This window comes from Aedes albopictus, chromosome 2 (assembly GCF_035046485.1).
Source record: "Aedes albopictus strain Foshan chromosome 2, AalbF5, whole genome shotgun sequence".
Classification (NCBI taxonomy): domain Eukaryota; kingdom Metazoa; phylum Arthropoda; class Insecta; order Diptera; family Culicidae; genus Aedes; species Aedes albopictus.
Genome location: NC_085137.1, coordinates 128,157,466 through 128,181,686, shown reverse-complemented (window position 1 = coordinate 128,181,686; position 24,221 = coordinate 128,157,466). Strand labels below are relative to the sequence as shown.

The 24,221-nt window shown below is 43.3% G+C and overlaps 3 protein-coding genes across 19 annotated transcripts in view; 2 read left to right on the top strand and 1 right to left on the bottom strand.

Moving 5' to 3' along the window:
• LOC109412678 (protein MON2 homolog) overlaps positions 1-4,942 on the top strand; it is a 55,509-nt gene extending 50,567 nt beyond the window's left edge. Inside the window, exon 8 of the mRNA XM_062850407.1 lies at positions 2,537-4,942. Coding sequence (XP_062706391.1) covers positions 2,537-2,763 — 227 coding nt within the window. The 3' untranslated portion in view covers positions 2,764-4,942. The remainder of the gene's footprint in view (positions 1-2,536) is intronic.
• A 6,027-nt stretch (positions 4,943-10,969) lies between these two features.
• On the top strand, positions 10,970-13,608 carry LOC109414223 (translation factor GUF1 homolog, mitochondrial). The gene is made up of 4 exons (XM_019688366.3): positions 10,970-11,196; positions 11,416-12,262; positions 12,437-13,363; positions 13,428-13,608. The coding sequence occupies exons 1-4, from the start codon at positions 11,129-11,131 to the stop codon at positions 13,551-13,553; spliced, it is 1,968 nt and encodes a 655-aa protein (XP_019543911.3). The 5' UTR covers positions 10,970-11,128; the 3' UTR covers positions 13,554-13,608.
• A 5,540-nt stretch (positions 13,609-19,148) lies between these two features.
• Positions 19,149-24,221, bottom strand: part of LOC109417728 (vascular endothelial growth factor receptor 1) — a 176,812-nt gene continuing 171,739 nt past the window's right edge. For 12 of the 17 annotated variants that reach the window (XM_062850372.1, XM_062850373.1, XM_062850371.1 and 9 more), the window contains 6 exons: positions 21,921-23,136; positions 21,691-21,859; positions 21,017-21,312; positions 20,219-20,844; positions 20,000-20,156; positions 19,149-19,940 (listed from right to left, as the gene is read on the bottom strand). In XM_062850372.1, the coding sequence (XP_062706356.1) occupies positions 19,501-19,940; positions 20,000-20,156; positions 20,219-20,844; positions 21,017-21,312; positions 21,691-21,859; positions 21,921-23,136 (2,904 nt within the window). In that variant the 3' untranslated portion in view covers positions 19,149-19,500. The remainder of the gene's footprint in view (positions 19,941-19,999; positions 20,157-20,218; positions 20,845-21,016; positions 21,313-21,690; positions 21,860-21,920; positions 23,137-24,221) is intronic. The other 5 variants (XM_062850377.1, XM_062850379.1, XM_062850378.1 and 2 more) reach the window with 1 other exon arrangement.

The following is a 24,221-nucleotide window of genomic DNA, read 5'->3' as shown; positions in this document are numbered from 1 at the left end:
AAAATCCAGACTAACGTTAACAAAAAATGTATTTATCCACGCATGATCAAAATTCACTCGGTCCGAGAATTTTCACACTGAAGCGGAGCCATTTCCAATCAGAATCGTCCAATTCTGATTGGAAATGTCAAAATTCTCGGACCGCGATGAATTTAGTTCATCGATGCACTCGTCTATGGACTTATCCACCGATGAACCAAATTCATCGCGGTCCGAGAATTTTGACACTAGAGCGGGGTCTGTTAGGGCCCATATAGCCGAGGCGGTAAACGCACGGGTATTCAGCATGACCATGCTGAGGGTGACGGGTTCGATTCCCGGTCGGTCCAGGATCTTTTCGTAAAGGAAATTTCCTTGACTTCCTTGGGCATAGAGTATCTTCGTGCCTGCCACACGATATACACATGCAAAATGGTCATTGGCAGAGGAAGCTCTCAGTTAATAACTGTGGAAGTGCTCAGAGAACACTAAGCTGAGAAGCAGGCTTTGTCCCAATGAGGACGTTACGCCAAGAAGAGAGAGAGAGAGCGGGGTCTGTTCCAATCAGAATCGTCCAATTCTGATTGGAACGGCCCCGCTCTAGTGTCAAAATTCTCGGACCGCGATGAATTTGGTTCATCGGTGGATAAGTCCATAGACGAGTGCACCGATGAACTGAGTTCATCGCGGTCCGAGAATTTTGACACTAGAGCGGGGCCATTCCCAATCAGAATTGTTCAATTCTAATTGGAAATTGTTCACTTCTGATTGGAAGCGGCCTCGCTCTAGTGTCAAAAATTCTCAGACCGCGATGAATTCAGTTCGTCAGTGCACTCGTCTATAGACGAGTGCACCGGTGAACTGAATTCATCGCGGTCCGAGAATTTTGACACTAGAGCGGGGCCGCTTCCAATCAGAATTGTTCAATTCTGATTGGAAATCGTGCACTTCTGATTGAAAGCGGCCCCGCTCTAGTGTCAAAATTCTCGGACCGCGATGAATTCACCGGTGCATTCGTCTATTGAAAGATTATCCAGCTTCAGTCAATACGAAGCTGGATAAACTTTCAATTATTCACCGATGAACATAATTCACTCTGTTCTAGAATAGAAAAGTGCACCGATGAATTGAATTCGTCGGTCCGAGAATTTTGACACTAGAGCGGGGCCATTCCCAATCAGAATTGATCAATTCTGATTGGAAATCGTTCACTTCTGATTGGAAACGGCCTCGCTCTTATATCAAAATGCACTCGGTTAAACAATTTCCCGGTGGATAAGCCCATAAGACCATTTGGTGTGCATTTGCGTACCATGGACTTATCGACCGATGAACCGGGAACCAATAGACGAGTGCACCGATGAACTGAATTCATCGCGGTCCGAGAATTTTGACACTACAGCGGGGTCGTTCCCAATCAGAATTGTTAAATTCTGATTGGAAATCTTCCACTTCTGATTGGAAGTGACCCCGCTCTAGTGTCAAAATTCTCGGACCGCGATGAATTCAGTTCATCGGTGCACTCGTCTATTCCGAGAATTGGTGGCCATTTCTAATGGGCTTATTCATCGATGAACCGAATTCACTCGGTTCGAGAATTTTGACATTAGAACGGGCCCATTTTCAATCAGAATGGACGAGTGCACCGATGAACTGAATTCATCGTGGTCCGAGAATTTTGACACTAGAGCGGCGCCACTTCCAATCAGAAGTGAACGATTTCCAATCCGAATTGAACAATTCTAATTGGGAATGACCCCGCTCTAGTGTCAAAATTCTCGGACCGCGATGAATTGAGTTCATCGGTTCTCTCGTCTATCGTCCAACTCTGATTGGAAATGACCTCTCTTGTGTCAAAATTCGCGGGCCGAGTGAAGTCGGTTCATCGGTCATGGGCTTATGGACTTATCCACCGATGAACCGAATTCATCGCGGTCCGAGAATTTTGACACTAGATCAGGACCGTTTCAAATCAGAATTGAACGATTTCCAATCAGAATTGAACGATTCTGATGGACTTATCCACCGATGAACCAAATTCATCGCGGTCCGAGAATTTTGACACTAGAGCGGGGCCATTCTCAAGCAGAATTATTCAATTCTTATTGGAAATCGTTCAATTCTGATTGGGAACGGCCCCGCTCTAGTTGTGCTCATTCTGCGAATGGAGTGACGTGAGAAAAAACGGAGTCGTATATCGAGATGAGGAATCCACTCTCGAATGAAGTGACTCGCCGTGTAAATCAAATGGAGAGTCACCTCATTCGAGTCGAGATTTCTCACCTCGATATACGACTCCGACTTTTCTCACGTCACTCCATTCGCAGAATGAGCACAAGTGTCAAAATTCACGGACCGTGATGAATTCGGTTCATCGGTGGATAGACAAGTGCACCGATGAACAGAATTCACTCGGTCCAAAAATGTTGACACTAGAGCGGGGTCGTTTCCAATCATAAATGGACGGTTCTGATTTGAAATGGCCCCAATCTAATGTCAAAATTCTCAGACCTCCATAAAAAAAATGCCTTCCTCAATGTTCTTCTTTCCTAAACAGTGGGCACCACCGCCTGGGAACAACTGATCGGACTGTACCCCTACCTGGTCGAGTGCACTACCACGTCCTCTGCGGAAGTGTCCCGTTCGCTACGGGAAGCATTGCTGCAGTATTGTGACCTGCTACGGCCTCCGGCATCAGCCATTCCGACGACATCGACGACGACGGCGAGCCGAATGGAAAACAACAACGAACTGGCCAACACCAATGGGATCAGTCACTGTTAGCTGGGTTCGTTTTCAGCGGGAAGTTTCTACTTCCTAATGCTGTACGATTCCGGTTTGCTGGTGAAGATTGTTTTCTGAATGGTGAGTCCGTTCCATGTTTCTGTAAGATATTTTCTATTGCGTTCTCTTTTGTTGACCTGCTTCTTTTTTGGTTTTGATAAAATCCTGAGAATCCTAAAAATGTTGTAAAAATTATATAAAATTTATTTATGCCTCTAACGGTTGAAACATAGAGAGTAGTTTTATTACGAAACGATTTAGATTTTAGGTTTCTGTAACCTGATAATAGTTATAAACCTAGAAATGACTTGCGTAAAACTTTGTTCGATAGTCAAAAATAAAATAAGATAAATTGTGATTTAACCTCTGAAATCTATGAACCGAAAAATTCACTTTTACTAGGTCATACTGAGCCGACACGTTTTGCATTACCACTATTTTCACGTAATTCCCGTAATTGACCATAGAATGTACTTCCACCGTCTAAAATAGACCATTCATATCTGATCTAATGCTCGTGTTTTATTTTTGTTTTTCTGAAATACAATTATTTCGAACAATTAACAAATGGATCAGATGAACAGGTTTATTTGAAATAAATAGGAATGTGCCCACTGCTACATACCAGAGTTTCTAAATGAATTATCGAACGAACTTATCGTTAAGAGAATGTAGATTTTCAGTATCTTTCCCAACAGTAAGAGGGTCTATGAAAAGAAAATGTGGTTTTGACTATTGGTTCATCCAGAGGCCCTCCCCTTTGGACTTATCCACCGATGAACCGAATTTATCACGGTCCGAGAATTTTGACACTAGAGCGGGGCCGTTTCCATTCAGAATTGATTTGATTTGATTGATTTATCTTTATTTGAGAGACTTTCAGCCCTTGCATTCAGAATTGAACGATTCTGATTTGGAATGGCCCCGCTCTAGTGTCAACATTCTCGGACCGCGTTCGTTTCATCGGTGGATAAGCCCATGTCCACATTTTTACGAGTAGTTCATCGTCATTGATGCTAGGTAAACCACTTCATCTGCCCTCTAGGTCAGAAGAAGTAATTCATCTACAATTCATGAAAATGAATTCACCGTTACACAAGCATATTCTATTTTGCTTTTTGAACGATAAGATCATCATAATTTATATTGTTCTTCAACTTGACTGCTAATTTTTTTAGACATTGGTCAAAAATAATGTTCATTCCTGGGAATGATTGATAAAGTGAGCAGTAATTGGATGAATAATCGTTAAAAAATGATTGAAACGTATTAATCAGAAATAGTCCTTCCAGCATTAAAACGAGGTAGGTTTGATAAGAATGGTCTATTTGATACCACTCACTCCAAATAGCGATTCTTAATTAGCATGCAATATCCATTTGTCATACAACCAATAGTAGGATTTAAATAGCGTTCTTGGTTGCTGATAATCGCAGAAAAAATATTCCAAAAAATCTTAAAAATAATGGTGCCAATTTTCAAACGTTTAAAAATTCTCCTAAAAACATAAACCACATCGTACGCTACTCCCATAAGTTCCTATTCCTCTAGCAATTTTAGGTGTTGCATTGAAATTACACATTTAGCCAGTTTCTCGTTATCGATCAAACCACGCAAAATTACAGTTCGTTCCTTTTGATTTCCTAACACCAAATCGCCACACCGATCACACGAGCCTGAACAAGTCACACACAAAGCTAGAAATATAAAATGGTTGTGCTGAAAACATTAAAACCGCGAAAGCCTAGATACACTCTGGAATAAGCACCACTCGAACGAAACATGCGGGCACGCCTAATGCCGATTCATGGTAACGAACGACTTTTAACTCTTTTAAAACCATAAATTCATAGCAACAATGCCCAAATCCACACGAAATTAGGCGCACGGTTGAAGAAGTTAGTTTTTCCGAACAACAACACACAAAAAAATGCACTCCCATCATTCACAGAAGCAAAATAAATTGGAAAGTAAAATGAAATACCTAATAACGATAACTTTAGAGAGTTGAGGTTACTGACGAAAACAGGAAAACATACAGAAGATGTGAGGAAGAATACGGAAAGTAAGCAAAAAACAAAACGATACAATAAGAGGAAACGAATTTATATTGACGATATATAATTCTGAATCTTTAATAAAAAAAAAAACACGGTTCTTCTGCATGATTCTAACTGAACGGCGCGCGCTTGCTCAAATGATCCGAAATTCCTTGCTTGATATTAAAATTTTGTAATAATACTCTGATGACAAACAACTTTCTGGAAATCGACGACGAAAAAAATAAAAATCTGCAATCTAAACCCACCAATGATAAGCTGAAATTTCCAGCTTTTAAAAACACCATTTCCGGATTAAATCGAGAGATTTTTCATGGAATGCTTCCGGGATTTTCTTAAGAGATATTCCCGAGGATTCATAGATTGCTTCATTGAAGCCCGAATGAAAATGAAGATATTAGCTTTAAAACTAAGATGCAAGATGTTATTGAGAATTTCTCGAGAAATTCCAGGAGAAAAATCTGGGATATATCCCTCGAGGAATTTCTGCGAGAATTCTCGAAGGAGTTTGTAATAGCATCTTTGAATGTATTCTTGGAAAAAATCTTGCTGAAACAATTTTCAGAGTAATTTTCTGAGGAACATTGGAAGAATTACTGTAGAGAAGTGCTCAAATTTCCGAATCTTTTCAACGCAATTAAGTAAGTTCTTGAATATTTACGCTAGTTTACTTCCAATTGCAGAAACATGCACTGCCTAGAGTGCGTGATAGAGTGAACACATCATTTATACTGCTATTAATTCACGAGTTATGGTCAAAATTGTCAAGGCGGCTGGCATATTAGGCCAAGGAACGGTACACATACCCTATGTCGTATCGCATTTTTGTGCATTTTCACCCATTGTTGGTAAAAACTCAAATTCTCAAATCTCATGCTTGAGTTGTTTCACGCGCGATTCTTGACTCGCCAAACTCACCGCCGAAAAAATCATGCATGAGTTGACTCGCGATTTCTCTCATTGCTTTATTTCTTGGTATTCTTATTACTTACATTGATGTTTTTAGGGTTATATGATATGAACAAAAGCAAACCTATCGTACAACAACATTGGATGTCGTTCAAATTGATTTGGATTCGTTTTACAAGCGAACCAGATTTCGGCGCTTGACTCGCGAGAGCGAGATTTTGCTTGAAAATCTCGCGCGTGAGAAAATGACTCATAATCGCGCGCGAGTTTGCTCACGCAGGAGCGGTTCATGAGTGTGCTTTGAGTGTGATTTTACCAACACTGTCACCTACTGGGTACTGCAATCAGTGGCAAACACAGAGAACAAGCTGACTACGATTATCCGGTGAGTTCGTTCGTTGTTGTTCCCTTTTTTGTGGTTGCTGTTTTCATTAACTATTGGATTAGTAAGTCTTGTAGCATATTATTCTATAAATTTGTATTGAATTTTACAAACTATCTCTCACTAAATGTTTGCTTAATCTTTCGTGTGGTTTGACAGGTGATATGCAACATATCTTTCTGTGTTTCTGTTCGTGTATGTGTCTTGATGTATATTTGATGAGTGAACATTGAGCGATCATTTGACGCGGGCGATCGTTTGTTTGTTTTCCGCATATAGCCAACAATAGCGCGGAAGCCAGCTTGGCATGATTCAAAGTCAAAAGGTCACTAATCAAAGTGAATCCAGACCCAACAATACCTTTTTTACTAACAAACATTCCATCCTGCTGCCGTTGGTGGAGTCGTAGCTGTAAACGCGGTCCTTCATGTAACAAGGCTTCTTTCCCTCTTCCAACTTGGCTGCAAGGACGTGGCCGGTGACGTTAAAGATAATCTCTAAAAGTTGCACAGCAACAATGTTGACCACTAGACTGGGTCAGCAAATTCGATTTTTTGGAACAAAGCTTTTTCGATTCCTTTTAGCGTCCAAAACAACTGTGTAAAATTTAGAAGCGATTGGTTGCATCAACGTATTCCGCATTACGATTGAAAATTGTATGAAATTTAGTATTGGAAAACGTGCTTTTTCGCATTTTACTAATGAATTGATTTTTTTTTGTCTAAAACGATCTAACTAATGACGTTGAAGTATAGCCTAAGATATCCCGAATAAACCGATATACAGGGGATAGACAAAATGATCGGGACAGGAAAAATTTTCACTTTTAAAAAAATGTTCAACTAGCTGTAACTTTTTGAAAAATGCATCAAATGTTCTCAAATTTTTACTGTGAGGTTCACCAACTAGTTGTAAATCAGTGGTCCAAATTTGGGATCGGGACATTCTCTACGAAGTCATAAAAATTCTTGAAAAAGGTAAAATTATCCGATAGCCAACTTTGAGCTGTTATATCTCCGGATTCAATGAACTGATTGCAATGAAATTTTGACCATTTAGACTTATATAATGAACTCTGAAAAACATTTGACTTAACATGAAATTTTTAACAAGGGAAAAAGTTATAGGGATTTAATATTTTTTCACGATTTTTTAGTAAATTGGTCTATTTTTAATATGCATTCCATTCTTGTATCATTTTACTGGTGGCTATGTTGTAACTTTCCTTAAAACACATTTATATATAAATCAATTAGAGGGAAATTAAATAAACTATAATTTGCATCTTGAATTTTGAAATGATGTTGAAGTTTTGGATAATTTGGTGTTTTATTAGAAAAATAATCTAATCGTTATAATTTTCTTCTATGTTAAAAATTTTAGGTTATGTCACAGGTTTTTCATAGCTCATTATTTAAGTCATGAATGGTCAAAATTTCATTGCTTTCGGTTCATTGAATCCGGAGATATAACAGCTCAAAGTTGGCTATCGGATATTTTTACCTTTTTCAAGAATCTTTATAACTTCGTGGAGAATGGCCCGATCTTTTCCAAATTTGTACCACTGATACACAAGTAGTTGATGAACTTACAGTAAAAATTTGAGAATATTTGATGCACTTTTCGAAAAGTTACAGCTAGTTGAGCATTTTTTGGAAAGTGAAAATTTTGCCTGTCCCGATCATTTTGTCTATCCCCTGTATATACAGGGTGTTAGGCTCCTGAGTGCAAACTTTTTAAAGGGTGATAGAGGACCATAAATGGAGAAAAAAATTGTTCTACGCATATGGTCAAATCTCAATCGATACGTAGTTATTGAACTTCCCATGTTTATGACTCTTATTGCCTTAACTGGCAATAACTTGGAAATAGTCAAACTTATCGAAGTTTTTTTACCCCTATTCGAAAGATTATTGAATTTTCTAACAAATGGCATCTTTGAATCGATTGGTTTGGTTAAATAACTAAGTTTTCTAGAGCAAAATACCTAAAAATAGTGTATTTTTATTGGTTTTTGTCAATTATCTTTGAAACATGCGTAATAAATAAAAATTCTTTCTTTGGCAAAGTTGTGGCCCCTGTTCCACTCTACAATTCGTTCTTTGACAACAAACTTCTATCTCTTATCGTTTTGTTGCAATTTCGATTTTAACATCGCATTTCAGATCATAAATTTGCAACTGTCATGGAAAGCACTTTTTTGCGCATTGTGCCGCACATTTAAATCAAAATTGCAAGAAAACGATAAGAGTTAGAAGTTTGGCGTCATAGAACGAATTGTAGAGTGGAACAGGGGCCACAACTTTGCCAAAGAAAGAATTTTTATTTATTACGCAGGTTTCAAAGATAATTGACAACAACCAATAACAATACACTATTTTTAGCCATTTTGCTCTAGAAAACTTAGTTATTTAACTAAACCAATCGATTCAAAGATGCCATTTGTTAGAAAATTCAATAATCTTTCGAATAAGGGTAAAAAAACTTCGATATGTTTGGCCATTTTCAAGTTATTGACAGTTAAGGCAATAAGAGTCATACACATGGGAAGTTCAATAACTACGTATCGGTTGAGATTTGACCATATGCGTAGAACAATTTTTTTCTCCATTTATGGTCCTCTATCACCCTTTGAAAAGTTTGCACTCGGGAACCTAACACCCTGTATATAGCATATGCTGAAAAACTTTGCCGAAGACCGCAAAGTGATCAGATACTAAGTCTTGTGATAAAAGCTTTACTTTTATTACAAGCATCGGATCATTTTGCGGTCTTCGGCAAAGTTTTTCGGCATATCCTAGACCAGGGCTGTCCAATGTATGGCCCGCGAGGATATTTTGTGCGGCCCGTGACACGATTGGAGAAAAATAATATAGCCCGAGGAATAATAATTCTGAATATTTTCCTTTTTCAATAGAAATGTATTTCAATAATTTTAAAAACTAAAATGACTTTTTTAAGTTTATTTTGTAAAAATTTAAAAAGGTTTGAAAAAATGCAAGCTTTTGGTTTGAGCTTCCTACAGATTTGAAATAAAAGATTCTCAACAATAAAATTAATGTGTTTGTGAAAATTGTTTTGATTGTAAAACAAAATAAAAACATTACGTCATCAACTTCGAGTAATTTTGGAAAAAACATGAAAAATTAAATTACAATTTTGAAGCTTTCAGAGATTTTATTTTTGTGCCAATCAATAGCTCTATCTGGAACTACATAGAAACATGTCATTGAAACTTCCTAAATACTGTTCTCAGCTCCAATATTCTGCAAGGGTTTTCAGATACATTAATCTAAAGAGATTAATTAGATTACATTAGATACATTAATCAGAAAATAAACGTGTCATTGGCATCTTAAGAATTATGAAAGTTCTTTCCTATTATCTAGCAATGCTCAGAAAAGAAAAAAAATGTATTATTATCACCCCCGCACCAAATGTACCATGTACAAGACGTTAATAAGACCGGTGGTTCTCTACGGACACGAGACATGGACGATGCTCGAGGAGGACCTGCAAGCACTAGGAGTTTTCGAGCGACGGGTGCTAAGGACGATCTTCGGCGGCGTACAGGAGAACGGTGTGTGGCGGAGAAGGATGAACCACGAGCTCGCTGCACTTTACGGCGAACCCAGCATCCAGAAAGTGGCCAAAGCCGGAAGGATACGGTGGCAGGGCATGTTGCAAGAATGCCGGACAACAACCCTGCAAAGTTGGTGTTTGCTAACCATCCGGTTGGTACAAGAAGGCGTGGAGCGCAAAGAGCACGATGGGCGGACCAGGTGGAGCGATCTGGCGAGTGTTGGACGTGACCGAGGTTGGAGAGCTGCAGCTGCAAATCGAGTATTATGACGGCAAATTCAGTATTATCATGAATTTGATGTTAACTAAAAATGAATGAATTACAGGATGAATTATTTATTTATCGTATTTTTATTCGTGGCCCGTCGACTGTTATGGAGATTCGCCAGTGGCTCGCAGCCGAAAAAGGTTGGGCAGGCCTGTCCTAGACTATGGACTTATCCACCGATGAACCAAATTCATCGCGGTCCGAGAATTTTGACACTAGAGCGGGGTCTGTTCCAATCAGAATCGTCAAATTCTGATTGGAATGGCCCCGCTCTAGTGTCAAAATTCTCGGACCGCGATGAATTTGGTTCATCGGTGGATAAGTCAATACTTTAAGGTGTCTTACTGCATCACTAAGTTTTCAAACGAATCATTGACTTTTTGCTTTTCAATGATTGTTTGCCTCGCATTTTTGAAGTGATAAAAAACTGTCAATTCTGCAGCAAGGCAGTAGAAAAAGTATCATCACAATCACTGCGAGTGAGCATATAGGATGATACTTTTTCATACGAATATTCGCTTTGGTGGCAGAGAATTATCACTTTGAAATTTTGAGGCTCATATCCAACATGGCTGCCGATGCTGATGATGCCGCAAAAAGCCTTAACGTCATTAGTTACTTGGTGTTAGACAAAAAATTTCAACTAGGTATGAGTATAATGCAAAAAAGAACGTTTTCCCATTCTAAATTCCATACAAATTTGAGTACCTAAAGAATTTGTGGTAAGGGTTTCCTACCACACTTTGTTGTTTTCTAGAAGAAACCGTTGTGTTTTTTTTTACTTTAAGCATGCTCGCTAAACCTAATGTGAGAATACCCAGGCGAATTACTAGATAAAAAATCTCATTTAAATAACTTTTTGTTTGTTTTTTCAATCCAGCAAATCAATTTTCTGCATAGACGAGAAATTATGGCTGCATAAAATCCATTCATCACTGTGATGCCGTGAACACCTGTGAATGAACACAACGAACCAGCTGATTTTGACAGTTCTACTTGTTTATGTTCACGAGGAGCGATTTGCGTAAATCTGCCGGTTTTTGCAATCCAAAAATCAGTTTCTTCGTAATATTTTAAAAGTTTTAAAATGATTTAGTTCAAATACTGTGGGAAAAAGGTTTTTAAGTGAAATACGAGCAAACTCTGAATATTGTTTCGTAGAAAATGTTGTTCAAACTGGTGTCGCTGTCGCATTCCATGCACATATCGCGTGCGATACCTCTCCTTATCAGGTGAGTTTTGTACAGATTGTAATTGTAATTTTGTAATTGTAATTGTAATTTTATTAGTTACGACACCCTGTTGGATACATTTGTATACCTATTATCAGGTCAATAGAACAATTTTATTGTTCCTCTCAAATTATTTGAGTTTTTAGAGTAGTTTTGCCCGTAAGAAGAACATATCTCGGAACATACGCATTTTATTACCAACTCATTTACCGTTTACAGACATTCTCGCCTCACCATAGCTCGCAGCTTGAGCACTACCAGGTGGCTCGGCTCGGACGACGATGATTCCCACTTCGATCGGATCCCGGTCAGTCGAATCCGCAATTTCAGCATAATCGCCCACGTCGACCATGGGAAAAGTACCCTGGCGGATCGGCTGCTCGAACTGACCGGAACGATCTCGAAGAAAGCTGGCAATAAACAGGTGCTGGACAGCTTGCAGGTTGAGAAGGAACGCGGAATCACGGTGAAGGCTCAAACGGCATCGCTAGTTTATCCGTACGAAGGGGAGACGTATCTGCTGAATTTGATTGACACCCCGGGTCATGTGGACTTTTCCAATGAGGTGTCCCGGTCGTTGGCCGCCTGCGACGGGGTGATTCTGCTCGTGGATGCCAACGAAGGAGTGCAGGCTCAAACCGTGGCCAATTTTCATCTGGCTCGGTCCAAGCAGCTTGTGATTGTCCCGGTGTTAAATAAGATCGATCTGAAGAACGCCAGGCCCGACGCGGTGGCTCAGGAACTGTTCACACTGTTCGAGATCGATCCGGATGAGGTGCTAAGGATATCGGCCAAAGTTGGAACCGGCTGCGATGCGGTGCTGAGGGAGATTGTCCGGAGGCTTCCGGCTCCGGATGCCCAGAGGGAGGCGAACTTCCGGGCGCTGATATTCGACAGCTGGTTCGATCGGTACCGAGGGGCGTTGAACTTGATTTTCGTGAAGGACGGTGAGGTCAGGACGGGTCAGGAGATTGTCTCCTGTCACACGGGCAAGTCGTATGAGGTGAAAAGCTTAGCGATGCTGCGACCGGACGAGAGGAAGGTGGACAAGCTGGTGGCTGGACAGGTGAGTGAGGCACTGGGTTATATGAATAATAAGTAGTAAATTTGATAGGTTCTTCCGACATATCTCTCGAAGTTTTTTGCGTCGTGCCACTTGAGTTCTTCACGAAATTGTTCCTAGGATTCCTGCCGTAATTACACTTTGAATTGCTTCCTATTTTCTTTTGCAACGCCTTAGGTTGGTCTTCTGGGATGCAACATGAGAACGAGCAAGGAGTCGAATATAGGCGATACACTGTACGTCAAGAAAGACAAAACCTGTGTTCCGTTGCCGGGTTTCAAACCACAGCAAGCGATGGTGTTCGCAGGGGTGTACCCGGCGGATCAATCCCAGCATCCGTACCTGAAGGGGGCGATCGAAAAGCTAGTCCTCAACGATTCCGCAGTTACGGTTACACCGGATTCCAGTCCAGCTCTCGGACAGGGATGGCGACTAGGGTTCTTGGGTCTGTTGCATTTGGACGTGTTCAGTCAGCGGCTCCAGCAGGAGTATGACGCCGATCCGATTCTTACGGCCCCTTCCGTGACCTACCGGATCAAACTGAAAGGGGCCAAGATCATTGCGGCGCATGGCGGGAGCGAGGAGATCTACGTGAGCAATCCGGCTTTGTTCCCGGATAGGACTATGGTCGAGGAATACTACGAACCGTACGTGCTGGGGACGATCATCGCTCCAACGGAGTGCACTGGGCCCATAATCGGGCTGTGCGTTGAGCGTAGAGCCATCCAAAAGACGTCCATCAACATTGACAACGATCGGATAATGACCACCTATCTGATGCCGCTGAATGAGATCGTGTTGGACTTCCACGATCAGTTGAAATCGATCAGCTCCGGGTATGCCAGTTTCGACTACGAGGATCATGGTTACGTTCCGAGTGCGCTGGTCCGGATGGATATTTTGCTGAACGGACAGATGGTCGATGAGCTGTGCACTGTTGTGCACATTAGTAAAGCTCAATCACACGCGAGGGAGCTGGTGCTGAAGCTAAAGGAGTTGATCCCCAGGCAGATGGTGCAGATTGCCATTCAGGCGGTGGTCGGCGGAAAAGTTGTGGGTCGAGAGACTCTGAAGGCGTACCGGAAGGATGTAACGGCGAAGTTGGTAAGTATGATTGTTAGAAACTATTTGAAAAGAGGAGAGAAACTTATCAATCTTTTTTTTATAGTATGGCGGTGATGTGACTCGAAGGATGAAATTGCTCAAACAGCAAGCCGAAGGCAAGAAGAAGATGCGAGCAATTGCCAACATCAATGTCCCGAAGGATACGTTCATCAATGTTCTGAAGCGATAGCGAAGGTAAGCACGTTGACAAACCAGTTGTAAATATAGCAAAAAGTTTATGCTAGCGTATATCAAAACTCAATTCGTGTGAAACTCCGTTGGTCAATTTTAGATGTTTTAGCCTTGGTTTTAGCATTTATATAATAAGTTCTTATGATACTCTCGGACGACTTGCCATCTGATTAACGAAATCATCCTTCTGTAAATGCTGTTAACAAGGTTCAATTCAAACCTGTTTTTAATATGCGTTGAGGATTCAGATAGGTAACCAAACTTTGACAATTGGAAAAACTGTAGTGACTACCTAAAGGTAGTAGCATAAAGTGGACTGTAATATCTAGTAGCGTTCATATTTTCAACATACCTAATAGACTTTCGCTGGTATAAATATCGGTGGTCAATAATCATTAGACCATATGGCAGAGACTGCAGAAATCTTAGACTTTTTAACATATGTTTATTATTTTCCATTTGAAGGATATAAAAAACCACTAGAATGTAACCGTGATTCCTACAAATAAACATGGTGGGAATAAATTAAAAGCCCAAATTTCCAAGGAGAGATTACCTTCTCGATTCCGTACTTACCTTACCTATCAGGCTGAGGCCGGGGTGGCATCTTCTGTACATAGTAGCCGTTTCCATTCTACTCGGTCCATGGCTGTTTGTCTCCAGTTCCGCACTCTGCGTAGGGTCCGTAGGTCGTCCTCCACTTGGTCGACTCACCTAGCTCGCTGCGCTCCACGTCTTCTTGTACCGGTCGGATGGCTTTTGAGAACCATTTTAGTCGGGTTGCTATCAGACATCCTGATGACGTGACCCGCCCACCGTAGCCTTCCGATTTTCACGGTATGGACGATGGTTGGTTCTCTCAGCAGCTGATGCAGCTCGTGGTTCATTCGCCTTCTCCAAGTCCTGTCTTCCATCTGCCCTCCGCCGTAGATGGTACGCAACACCTTCCGTTCAAAAACTCCAAGGGCGCATTGGTCCTCTGCACGTAGGGTCCATGTTTCGTGCCCATAGAGGACGACCGGTCTAATCAGCGTTTTGTAGATGGTTAACTTCGTGTTACGGCGAACTTTATTCGATCGTAGAGTTCTGCGGAGTCCAAAGTACCGTCAAACGGGGTGACTTGTAACACTTTTCAGCTTCAACTAACAAAAAAGTTGGTTAAACTCAATTTTAAAGTTCAAACTATTTGTAATAGTTTTAATAGTCGGCCCCTCTATAAAATAGAATGATCAAGTTATAGATTAATTTATTTTTCCATGTTGAAAAAGCCAAAAGCCATCACTAGATCCATCGTCGCCTTGATCAATCGTATGAGTTTATCCGGGAATCCGCATTCGTGCATAACCTGCCTTAGCTGTTGTCGATCGATTGTATCATACGCCGATTTGAAATCGATGAACAATTGATGTGTCTTTCGTCCTGTGCACATACTCCTAGATCTGTTACCACGCCACCTTCGGTACTTGCAACGTCGCCATTAAGGTGCTCATCGTAATGCTGCCGCCACCTTTCGACCACCTCACGCTCGCTCGTGAGAATATTCCCGTGATTATCTCGGCACATGTCGGCTTGTTGCGAAGCCTCTGCGCGAGCGGTTCAGCTTCTCGTAGAACTTTCGTGTGTCCTTAGCGCGGTATCGTTCTTCCTGCTGGCGCTTCTTCATCCGGAAGACTGAGTTCTGCCTGTTCCGCGCCTGTCTGTAACGTGCCTCGTTCGCTCTCGTACGGTGTTGCAGCATTCCCGCCCACGCTGCATTCTTCTCGTTTTTTAACTGTTCACATTCGCCGTCGTACCAGTCGTTTCTGTGATTCGGAGTCGCGAAGCCTAGTGCTGTAGCCGAGGTACTACCTATGGCGGATCGGATGTCCCTCCAGGCATCTTCAAGTGTAGCTGCGCCAAGCTGCTCTTCCGTTTCCGTTGGTAGGGCCACAGCTAATTGCTGCGCGTAGTCTTGAGCCACTTCTACGTTACGCAGATGCTCGATGTTGAGCCGCGGCGTTCGACTTCGACGCGTGGTGATAACTGTCGAAAGTTTTGAGCGCATGCATACAGCGACTAAGTAGTGATCCGAATCTATATTCGCACTGCGGTATGTGCGGACATTGGTTATATCGGAGAAGAATTTACCGTCGATTACAACGTGGTCGATTTGGTTTTTTGTTTGGTGGTCAGGTGATCTCCAGGTGGCTTTGTGGATATCTTTGCGGGGGAAGAAGGTGCTCCGGACTACCATACCACGGGAGGCTGCAAAGTTTACGCATCGCTGGCCGTTATCATTCAATACGGCGTGCAGACTGTTTCGCCCGATTACCGGTCTGTACATATCCTCCATTCCTACCTGCGCGTTCATGTCGCCGACAACGATTTTCACGTTACGCGGCGAGCAACCATCGTATGTTTGCTCTAACTGCGCGTAGAACGCTTCTTTTTCGTCATCAGGTCTCCCTTCGTGTAGGCAGTGGACGTTAATAATGTTGTAGTTGAAGAAACGGCCCTTAACTCTTAACATGCACATCCTTGCGTTGATCGGCTGCCACCCGATCACACGTAGAAATCCTCTACATAGAGATAAGCGGAAGTTACATATGTCGATTCGGCAACGCTGTTCATTTTGTTTACATCAGCTGCCAACACTTGCTGCAAAGCTAGATGTTCAAACTTTGTGCGTGACTTCGTAGTGGTTCAAGTTGTTTTGTTTACATTTTCTAATTATAATAGATTTTTTTTCAAAATTTTGAAAAAAAAAATAGCGGAGCAATCGGTGAAATCTGAAATTTATTGTAAAGTGTTAAGCTAAACATATCGGCAGAACTGAAGCAAGAAGCAGCAATGAAAGTTTTTTCGAGAAGTGCAGCAACAAAAGTTTCGTCATAAGCTTGAGCTTTTGAAAGCAGAATTAATTAAATTCTATCTTTTTACTAAACTTACATATACCGTCAATTTCTCGATATTAAAAATAAATAATTTTAATTTATTTAGCTCGGATTGCAATACCGTTCAATCGACGCCTTCTTACGAACGATCAGCCTGTTCATTTGGCTCACACTTTGACAGTTCTTTCTGCACGATTGGCTTACAATGGCCGCCTCCGCAGATCTCTAAAATGTAGGATTACTAATCACACGTTGTCGCATCTTGCCCAACACTATAAATCCTGTTCCCAGTTCATTGGTGGTGCCACAACTTTGGTAGAAGGTAGCCGCTCGATGCCCGCTTTTCCACACTTTCTGTCCAGTCCAACAAAGTTCCTACAACGCCACGATGTCAAAGTTGCGGGGATGTAGTTCGTCATAGATTATCCTGTCACATCCTGCGAAACCTAGTGACTTGCAATTCCATGTTCCAAGTTTCCAATCGTAGTCCTTATTTCGTCGCGTGGGTCTTTGCCGATTGTATCGAGTCGTATTTTCTCCTATGTTATTCGCAATGGGGATTTTTACGGGTGGCTTATTGGGCCTATGCCAACACTCCTGTCTCGCGGAGGGTCATCGTGCCAGTTCTGTTTAACGTCCCAACCAACACTGGGACGACCACGCTGATGGGGCTACCACCTTGGATCTAGGTGGGCGTGGTGCAGCGTTTCTTACTCAGCCGCTGGATGCCAGAACAGACGCTGTTTGAGCCGCACCTCCTTGGTGAACAGACACTCGGATCGTACCTCCTCAATCTAGCTGAAGTCAGAAGGACAACAGTGCCCAGGCTGCACTACCAGCTAAGCACACAACTCTTAGCTGGCGGTCTTTGTCATCGCTTGACCCGTGGAAGCATGAGGTAGGAACTTGTGAGGACCAGAGCTCTATTGGACGCTCTCCTCATCGACTCACCGTTTCGCAGCCCAGATGTCTATTAGGATTGATATTGTCGCCGTAGTGATCGAGAGCAATGGTTGATGACCTTTTTGAACCCTCGACCAATTTCATGGTATGGCTGTTATTTGTCCAGTGAGTGTCCGTGATGCTCAGTGAAAATTGAAGTATCTTCTTGGTTTTAGCATATGTTAAACGCAACATTAACCGTGTAAATCGTACGCATCTCGGACTGACATACATACACACACACACACACACACCAATGGTTCCATTTGCCTGATTGATCCCCCTTATATATCAGCCATACTCCGTGAACAGCTCTCTCAACCCCTTGAAACTTCTAAAGGATCTTGAAATGCTTCCGAATTACTTGTCTAAAACCAATCCCTTCTCAGAAATCCCCTTGAACGCTTCTGAAATCCATGGAATGGTTTGGCCCCCCCTGAAACATTCTGAAACTCCTCTAAAACCCTCCACCAAGTGGAGCCTCGTAGCCGTGCGGTTAGGGTCACCAAGCTTATAATCGCACCATGCTATGGGGTGAGGGTTCGATTCCCGCTTCGGGCGTTGAAACTTTTCGTGAGAATAGTTTCTTTCCCGTTTCCACTGGTGCATGCTCCGTTGCCCGTTGTCTAATGTTAAGTTTAAAACAGTCTGTACAGCCGAAAGCTGACGACGTTGTCCATGTCTTTTAAAAAAAAAACACCCCTAAAACTCCTCGACATGCCTTACAACCTCCTTGAACGTTCCTGAAAATCTCCGAACAGCTCTCCAAACCTCTTGGAACGCCAAAACGCTTTTGAACTCAACCCTAAAACTACCTGAAACGTTTCTGAAACCCCTTTGTATTACCACACTTTGAAATACTTTGAATTGCTCTTAAACGACTTTGATACTCCATGAAAAGTTCTTCCCACGCCTTTAGAGCTGTGGCTATGGAGACTCTATGATGAGCTGTTGAGGCAGAAGTCCTCGACGGGTGGTGTGAATATCGTCGGCTTTGCTCTCGATATTACGCTGGATGTCTATCAAGCATCGATCGATAAGGTGGATGTGGAGCTGACTGCTGCCCACTCGATCGCAGTTTAGGTGGAGTTGGTGAGCTCCAGGAAACTGGAATTGATTAGATTACTCTCGGTAGTCTTGTCGTTTATGCCTGCAAGACAACCTCTGCTCTTCCAATCCTTTGCTTTGGGAAGAGACAAAATAATAGCAAATAAATGCTGTGAATACCAGGTCTATGATATCAATAGTGGTTAAGGCTATGGATCGCCAATCCGGAGACGGGTACGATTCCCGTTCTAGTCGGGAAATTTTTGTCGACTCCCTGGGCATAGAGTATCATTGTACTTGTCACACAATGTAATGGCAGGCAAAGAAAGCCTTTCAATTAATAACTGTGGCAGTGCTCTATGAACACTAAGTTGAAGAGAGGCAAGCCAAGTTCCAATGCAAACGTCGAGCCATGTAAAAGAAGAAGGTATCAATTGTTCGGCGTTATGGACGAGATCGGCTTCCCGGGGAATTTAACCAGACTGATCAAAGCAACGATAGGGGTTTGGGTGAACTGTCCAGTTCATTCAAGCATTGCCTGATTCTGTGACAAGCTGACGGTCTTTCATGTTTGGGTTTCAACCCTGGATCGCCCTGGAAGGTGTAATGCGACAAACCAGGCTCAATAGCCGAGGCACGATTTTCACGAATTCCGCTAAATAATCCTAAGAACATATCATTGCTGAAGACAGGGGACTGTGATATCCGCACACAAGAAAACTAATGTGCAATTAAGATCGAATAATTTATACATATAATTATTATGTTCTATAGTAGTAAAATATCCAATAGTTTCTAAAACATTTAAGGCATTAATATGAGAGAAAACATTTTTAAAAGCTCTCCGCACTCGCTGCGAGTGCATAACAATCACTCTTGTTGTCCGTTAAAAACATTCACATCACACATACAATTCAAGACACGCATTTACTCTTCACAAGTAGTAAATATAGATTGCATCGCTCTTATTAAAATACTTCATCCATCAAAGCACATCCAAGCGTACATTCGACATCCGTCCACGGCCTCATCAGTCAAAAATAAGTAAAACCATTCCGTTCCCGGAAGAGACTCTCCTAAAACCTACTTCAATCTCTTTTCGTTGGCTGGGGCGTGGACCACCACGTAGCCGGGATTACTGAACGCGTCCTTTCCAGGATCGGTACCGTTCGCGCTCGTTGAGGTCGTCTGCCCGTTTCCGCTGGGCTTATCCATCCGCTTCAGATTGGTGTACTCGTGCTCCGGGTGGACCAGTTTGGTTGTGCGAACCATCGGTACCGGACTGGTCGGTTCGGTTTCCGAGTCGGAATTGAACCCGTGGCTGCCGCCGGATCGGTTCAGGAGCATTGGGATCTCCTCGGGGATGGCCTTCTTCTTGTGCCGTTTGCTACCCTGTTGGGGGCTGGAGTCCAGGTTGTTCTTCAGCGTCGGGGATGGTTGGCTGTTGTTGAAGGAGGCAAAGTCGAAGTGGCTGTCGTCCGAGTCGGACTTGGTCATCTGGAGATAGTCCGGCTTGTCGGAAACTGTGGGAAAGGGGAACCGTTGGAGATTATAGAGGTTTAAAAGGTCTGATGAATCTTACTTGGAGGCAGAGGGAGAATGATTCCGTTTACGTAGTTTGGTGGCGCTTTAGGCGCCTGTTCTTCTGGCGGTCCTAAACTTGCCAGGTAGTCAGGTTCTCCTCGCTGCTCCTTTTCAGCGTTCATGGCCAAGTACGGCTCGTTGAGATCGATATAATGCTGCGAAGGGAAAAGAAGTGTTGAAGGTTTGTTGGATCACGATAGCACCCTAAAAAACTTACATTTCTCATCTCTTCCGGTAGCATGGCGTTGAACCGGCTCTTCAGATCTTTGAACGAGGGTCGAGAGTCAGGCTTTACATTCCAACAGTTCAGCATGATGTCGTAGATGTCCTGATTGGCGTACTGTGGCTTATCCATGCGGTAGCCATCGCGTAGTTTGTTGTACAGCTCCTGGTTGGCTTCCATGCCCGGGTAGGGAACTCGTGCCAGTGAAAAGAACTCCCACAGCACGATTCCGTAGGCCCACACGTCCGAATACGTCCCGAACACGTTGTCGCTGATGCATTCTAGCGCCAGCCATTTGAACGGCAGAGGAGCTTCTCCCTTCTTTTTGTAGTTATCGCTTTTGTACATCGACCGAGCGAGACCAAAGTCGCAGATTTTGACTACGTTGTCATCGCAGAGGAGTATGTTGCGGGCCGCCAGATCACCATGGAGGACCCTCCTTGATGCAAGGTATTCCATGCCGGAGGCTACTTGGGAAGCCCAGCATACCAGGTCCGTGGTAGTCACGGATCTAGCCGGACCCTTGTAGTCCATACCGTAGTTCGATCTCCAGAGGGGCTCGTTGGAGTTGACGGAGTTGACTGTGTTGTCACCGGTGTTGGCGGTGTTCAGATCGTAACCTGGGCGAAATAGATGAAATATATATTTAGATAACTTTTTATTTGCTCTATTCTCAAATCTCAATATCATATGATAAGGGTACAGATCTCATGGTCAACGCAATTGCTTCTTCGTCATACTAATTAGTACCCTAAAGATGGAAAGATTTCGGTTACTGGCACAAGTACTCACCATCCACGGAGGTCATGATCGTCGCTTCGGTGTTACAGCTGTCGACCATGCCCATATTCTGGATACCGGAGTGCCTCACGTAGCCCTTGGAGTTCATGTGGTTCTTCGGGTTGGTGTAGGCAGCCGAATTACCACTGCACGTGACCATGTTGTTACAGTAGATCACAACCGGTTGCGGAGCCATCCGAGGTCGACGGTTGCGGTTTTGAGCGTTGTGATGGTTGTTGTTGTTGTTTAAATTGGGGTTGTTGACGTTGTTTGTAGAAAACGAGAGATTAACATACTTCAAGCCTTGACTGAAGGTGGGGATCACAAACCAACACATAGCCGACCAATCACCAGTAGCGGGTTAAAGCGACATCACATTATATTCAAGGGTTAGCACATACACACGATTTCACCACGTTCCGGAAAAGTTTGGTGCGATGATTAGAGGCGACAGAGAAGTAAAGATCCGTATACAGGATACGGAGAAGTGAGGATGATAGAATGTTTCGGTTTCAGTTATGCATTAGGGCATCCAATGGAGGTAGCAAACAAACACCATGAAAAATAAAATGCACGGGATTAGAGTTTGTAATATTGACTACGCTGCAATCCTAGAGGTACTAAATTTTTAGGTTAGTTCACCATCATCCACAGACAAAGAAGGGTTAGTAACGATTCGACCTTACCTGTTGTAGGTATAGCCCGCAGCTGACCACCGGAGCTTATTCGTGTCGATTGTTGAGTCAATTTCACCCGTTTCTGAGTTGACCTGATCAATAAAGTAAGGTCGGTGCTTCAACAGGAAGTTCTGAACATTGCCAAAACGACAGTACTCGACAATGACCATCAGTTCTCCTAAAAAACGAGAAGAGTAAGTTTCTATTACTGTATTCAAATTATTCGGAAGCCTTCTTACTCTTGGCAATGTTCTTCGTAACCGCTCCCAGCAGATTGACCACGTTCAAATGTTGACCCAGATGAACCATGATCTTCAACTCGGAAATCAACGCTCGCATCACCTCGTTATCCGTCTGCTTCTTCACCATCTTAACGGCCACCACAGTCTCATCCTCATCAACCATGATCCCACTAGCGACGGCCTTCATCACCACACCGAACGCTCCTGCTCCCAACTGTTTTCCCAATTTCAGCTTCTCCTTCGGGAACTCGTACTCACTCTTGTAGGGAAGCAAATCCGCCTGCTCGTCCAGCGATATCTCCGGATTCATCTGCTCCAGGTCACCTTCTTCGAAGTGCGCCAGCCCGGCCGCTTTCATCTCCTTAACCTCCTTCTTCTTTTTGCAGTAGAACAATGAGATAAGCAACACTGCGAGGATCAAGGCCAGGATCATCGAAATAATCAGATATATCCAGGTCTTCCGAATTGTGACGGTTTTTACTCGCAAACTCCAAACCTTGTCCGCGCTGGAAACTTTATTCCTTGCTATACATCTGTAGTCGCCGGAGAGTTCGACATTCAAGAACGGCATGTGTATACTTCCGTTTGCCAGCAAGACCAACGTATCGTTATCGAACTCTATAAATTCGTCATTCTTGGTCCACTCGATTATGGGTTTTGGCATTCCATCCACATTGCAGGAGAACGTTAGCCGTTCGCCAATTTCCATCTCCAGTTCTTCGTGGACTTTCTCGTCCACGATCACCGGGGCCGTCGGTTCGAACACCTCCAGCGTCAGCTCATCTTCGTCCATTTCGCTCGACTGGATCAACGGTGCCTGGCATCGAATTACACCTTGATGCTCCCTGCTGACACTGTAAATGATCAACTTCGTTCGGTAGGCGAACGTTCTGTAGTCCTTTTCGATGGTGATCCCCTCGAATCTACTCAGCAGTACGTCGTCGCGGAAGAAGTTGATCGCATCCGTATGGTTGTACACCACGGCAGCGCATTCGATCGTCACCTCATCGCCGATCGTAACCTCTTTGGGGGACAGCTTTTCGATCACGACCGGTTTGCTCAGATCGCTGATCAACAGGTCGGCCTTCACGAAGTCCTCTCCGTAGCCATTGACGGCTAGGCATCCGATGTACCCGGCGGTTTCCGCTTGCATTTCGTACTGTTCGGTTGTGATGATTTCCTGCTGGCGACCGTGTTCCTCCAGTCGTTGACCCTAGAACAACGGGGGTGTGATGGATTAGCATTGGGTGGGGCTAGGTAACTGTGGAAGGCCAATTGAACATTTTGAAAGAAACATCACAAAAAGCACACTTATAACTACGAAGCTTTTAGGCACATGGGGTTTTAAGCAACTCTACGTTGGCTATCTAGCGATGGGGCTGGACGAAGACGATGTTCTAGAAGGCAGCTGAAACTTCAGGTTGGCTTCGGAAGATGCAAAACATGTCGAAATTCTGGGCAGGCTTTGGCCGAATTGTAAATTGTTAGCTAGTTCAAGGATGTTTTTGGCGAATTTTTAATGTATTTCATACGATTCTCTAAGGCCGCGGTCACCAAAGTGCGGCCCGCGGGCCGCACGTGATGTCCAGTTCACTATGTTGCCGTAGGATTCCTTGCAATGTTTCTTTTGGAAGCCGTTCTACTCCAGAAATAGTCAAGAATAACGTGTTGAATGTTTTACAAATCGACCCAGGTGTTGCAATATGAGCAGTTTAAAAAACGGGCCTGAGGATCACTGCTCTAAGGTATCATATATCCAAAGGCTCGTTATCCTCCAAGTGGAACATATGGGACAATATTTCAACCTTAAAAACGGTAATCCAAGATCTGTACCACTTTTAAGTATTCTATCGAATTTCATCCCTTTTAGGTGGGAGCCTAGGGTGCTTGCCTAAGCGGGCTGTATCCACACACCAGTGTGGACTTATCACCTTTGTCGCTTCTCCCGGGAAGTGACCCAGCTTCTGGTGCACAACTAGCGGAGAAAGCCTAGGCGTGGAGGCTCAACAACAGTGAGCCTTGCTGAGTACTGAGTCTCTACAAAAATCCTGCACATCCGGTAGCAATTGTATACAAGCGACATGGCACCCCTTCCACAGTCGGATAATACTGACCTGGAACGGCGGATAGGCTGATGCCGGCACCGCATTCCGTCCCATAAAACCGTAGCGAGGCTTTAAAGTTACGTTCCCGACCGCAAAATCTGGAGTGCTGACTAGCGACCAGCCAGGAATGGCACGAGGCGATACAGTGCTAGCACAGAAAGCGCAGATGAGTAGCGCAGACCTCACGCGTTCG

What these genes read in the sequence shown, in the direction of transcription:
- LOC109414223 (XM_019688366.3), top strand. Translation starts at nt 11,129, where the DNA reads ATGTTGTTCAAACTGGTGTCGCTGTCGCATTCCATGCACATATCGCGT. An exon ending in GCGATACCTCTCCTTATCAG is followed by an intron (nt 11,197 to 11,415) that starts GTGAGTTTTGTA and finishes TACCGTTTACAG; the next exon opens with ACATTCTCGCCTCACCATAG. An exon ending in ACAAGCTGGTGGCTGGACAG is followed by an intron (nt 12,263 to 12,436) that starts GTGAGTGAGGCA and finishes GCAACGCCTTAG; the next exon opens with GTTGGTCTTCTGGGATGCAA.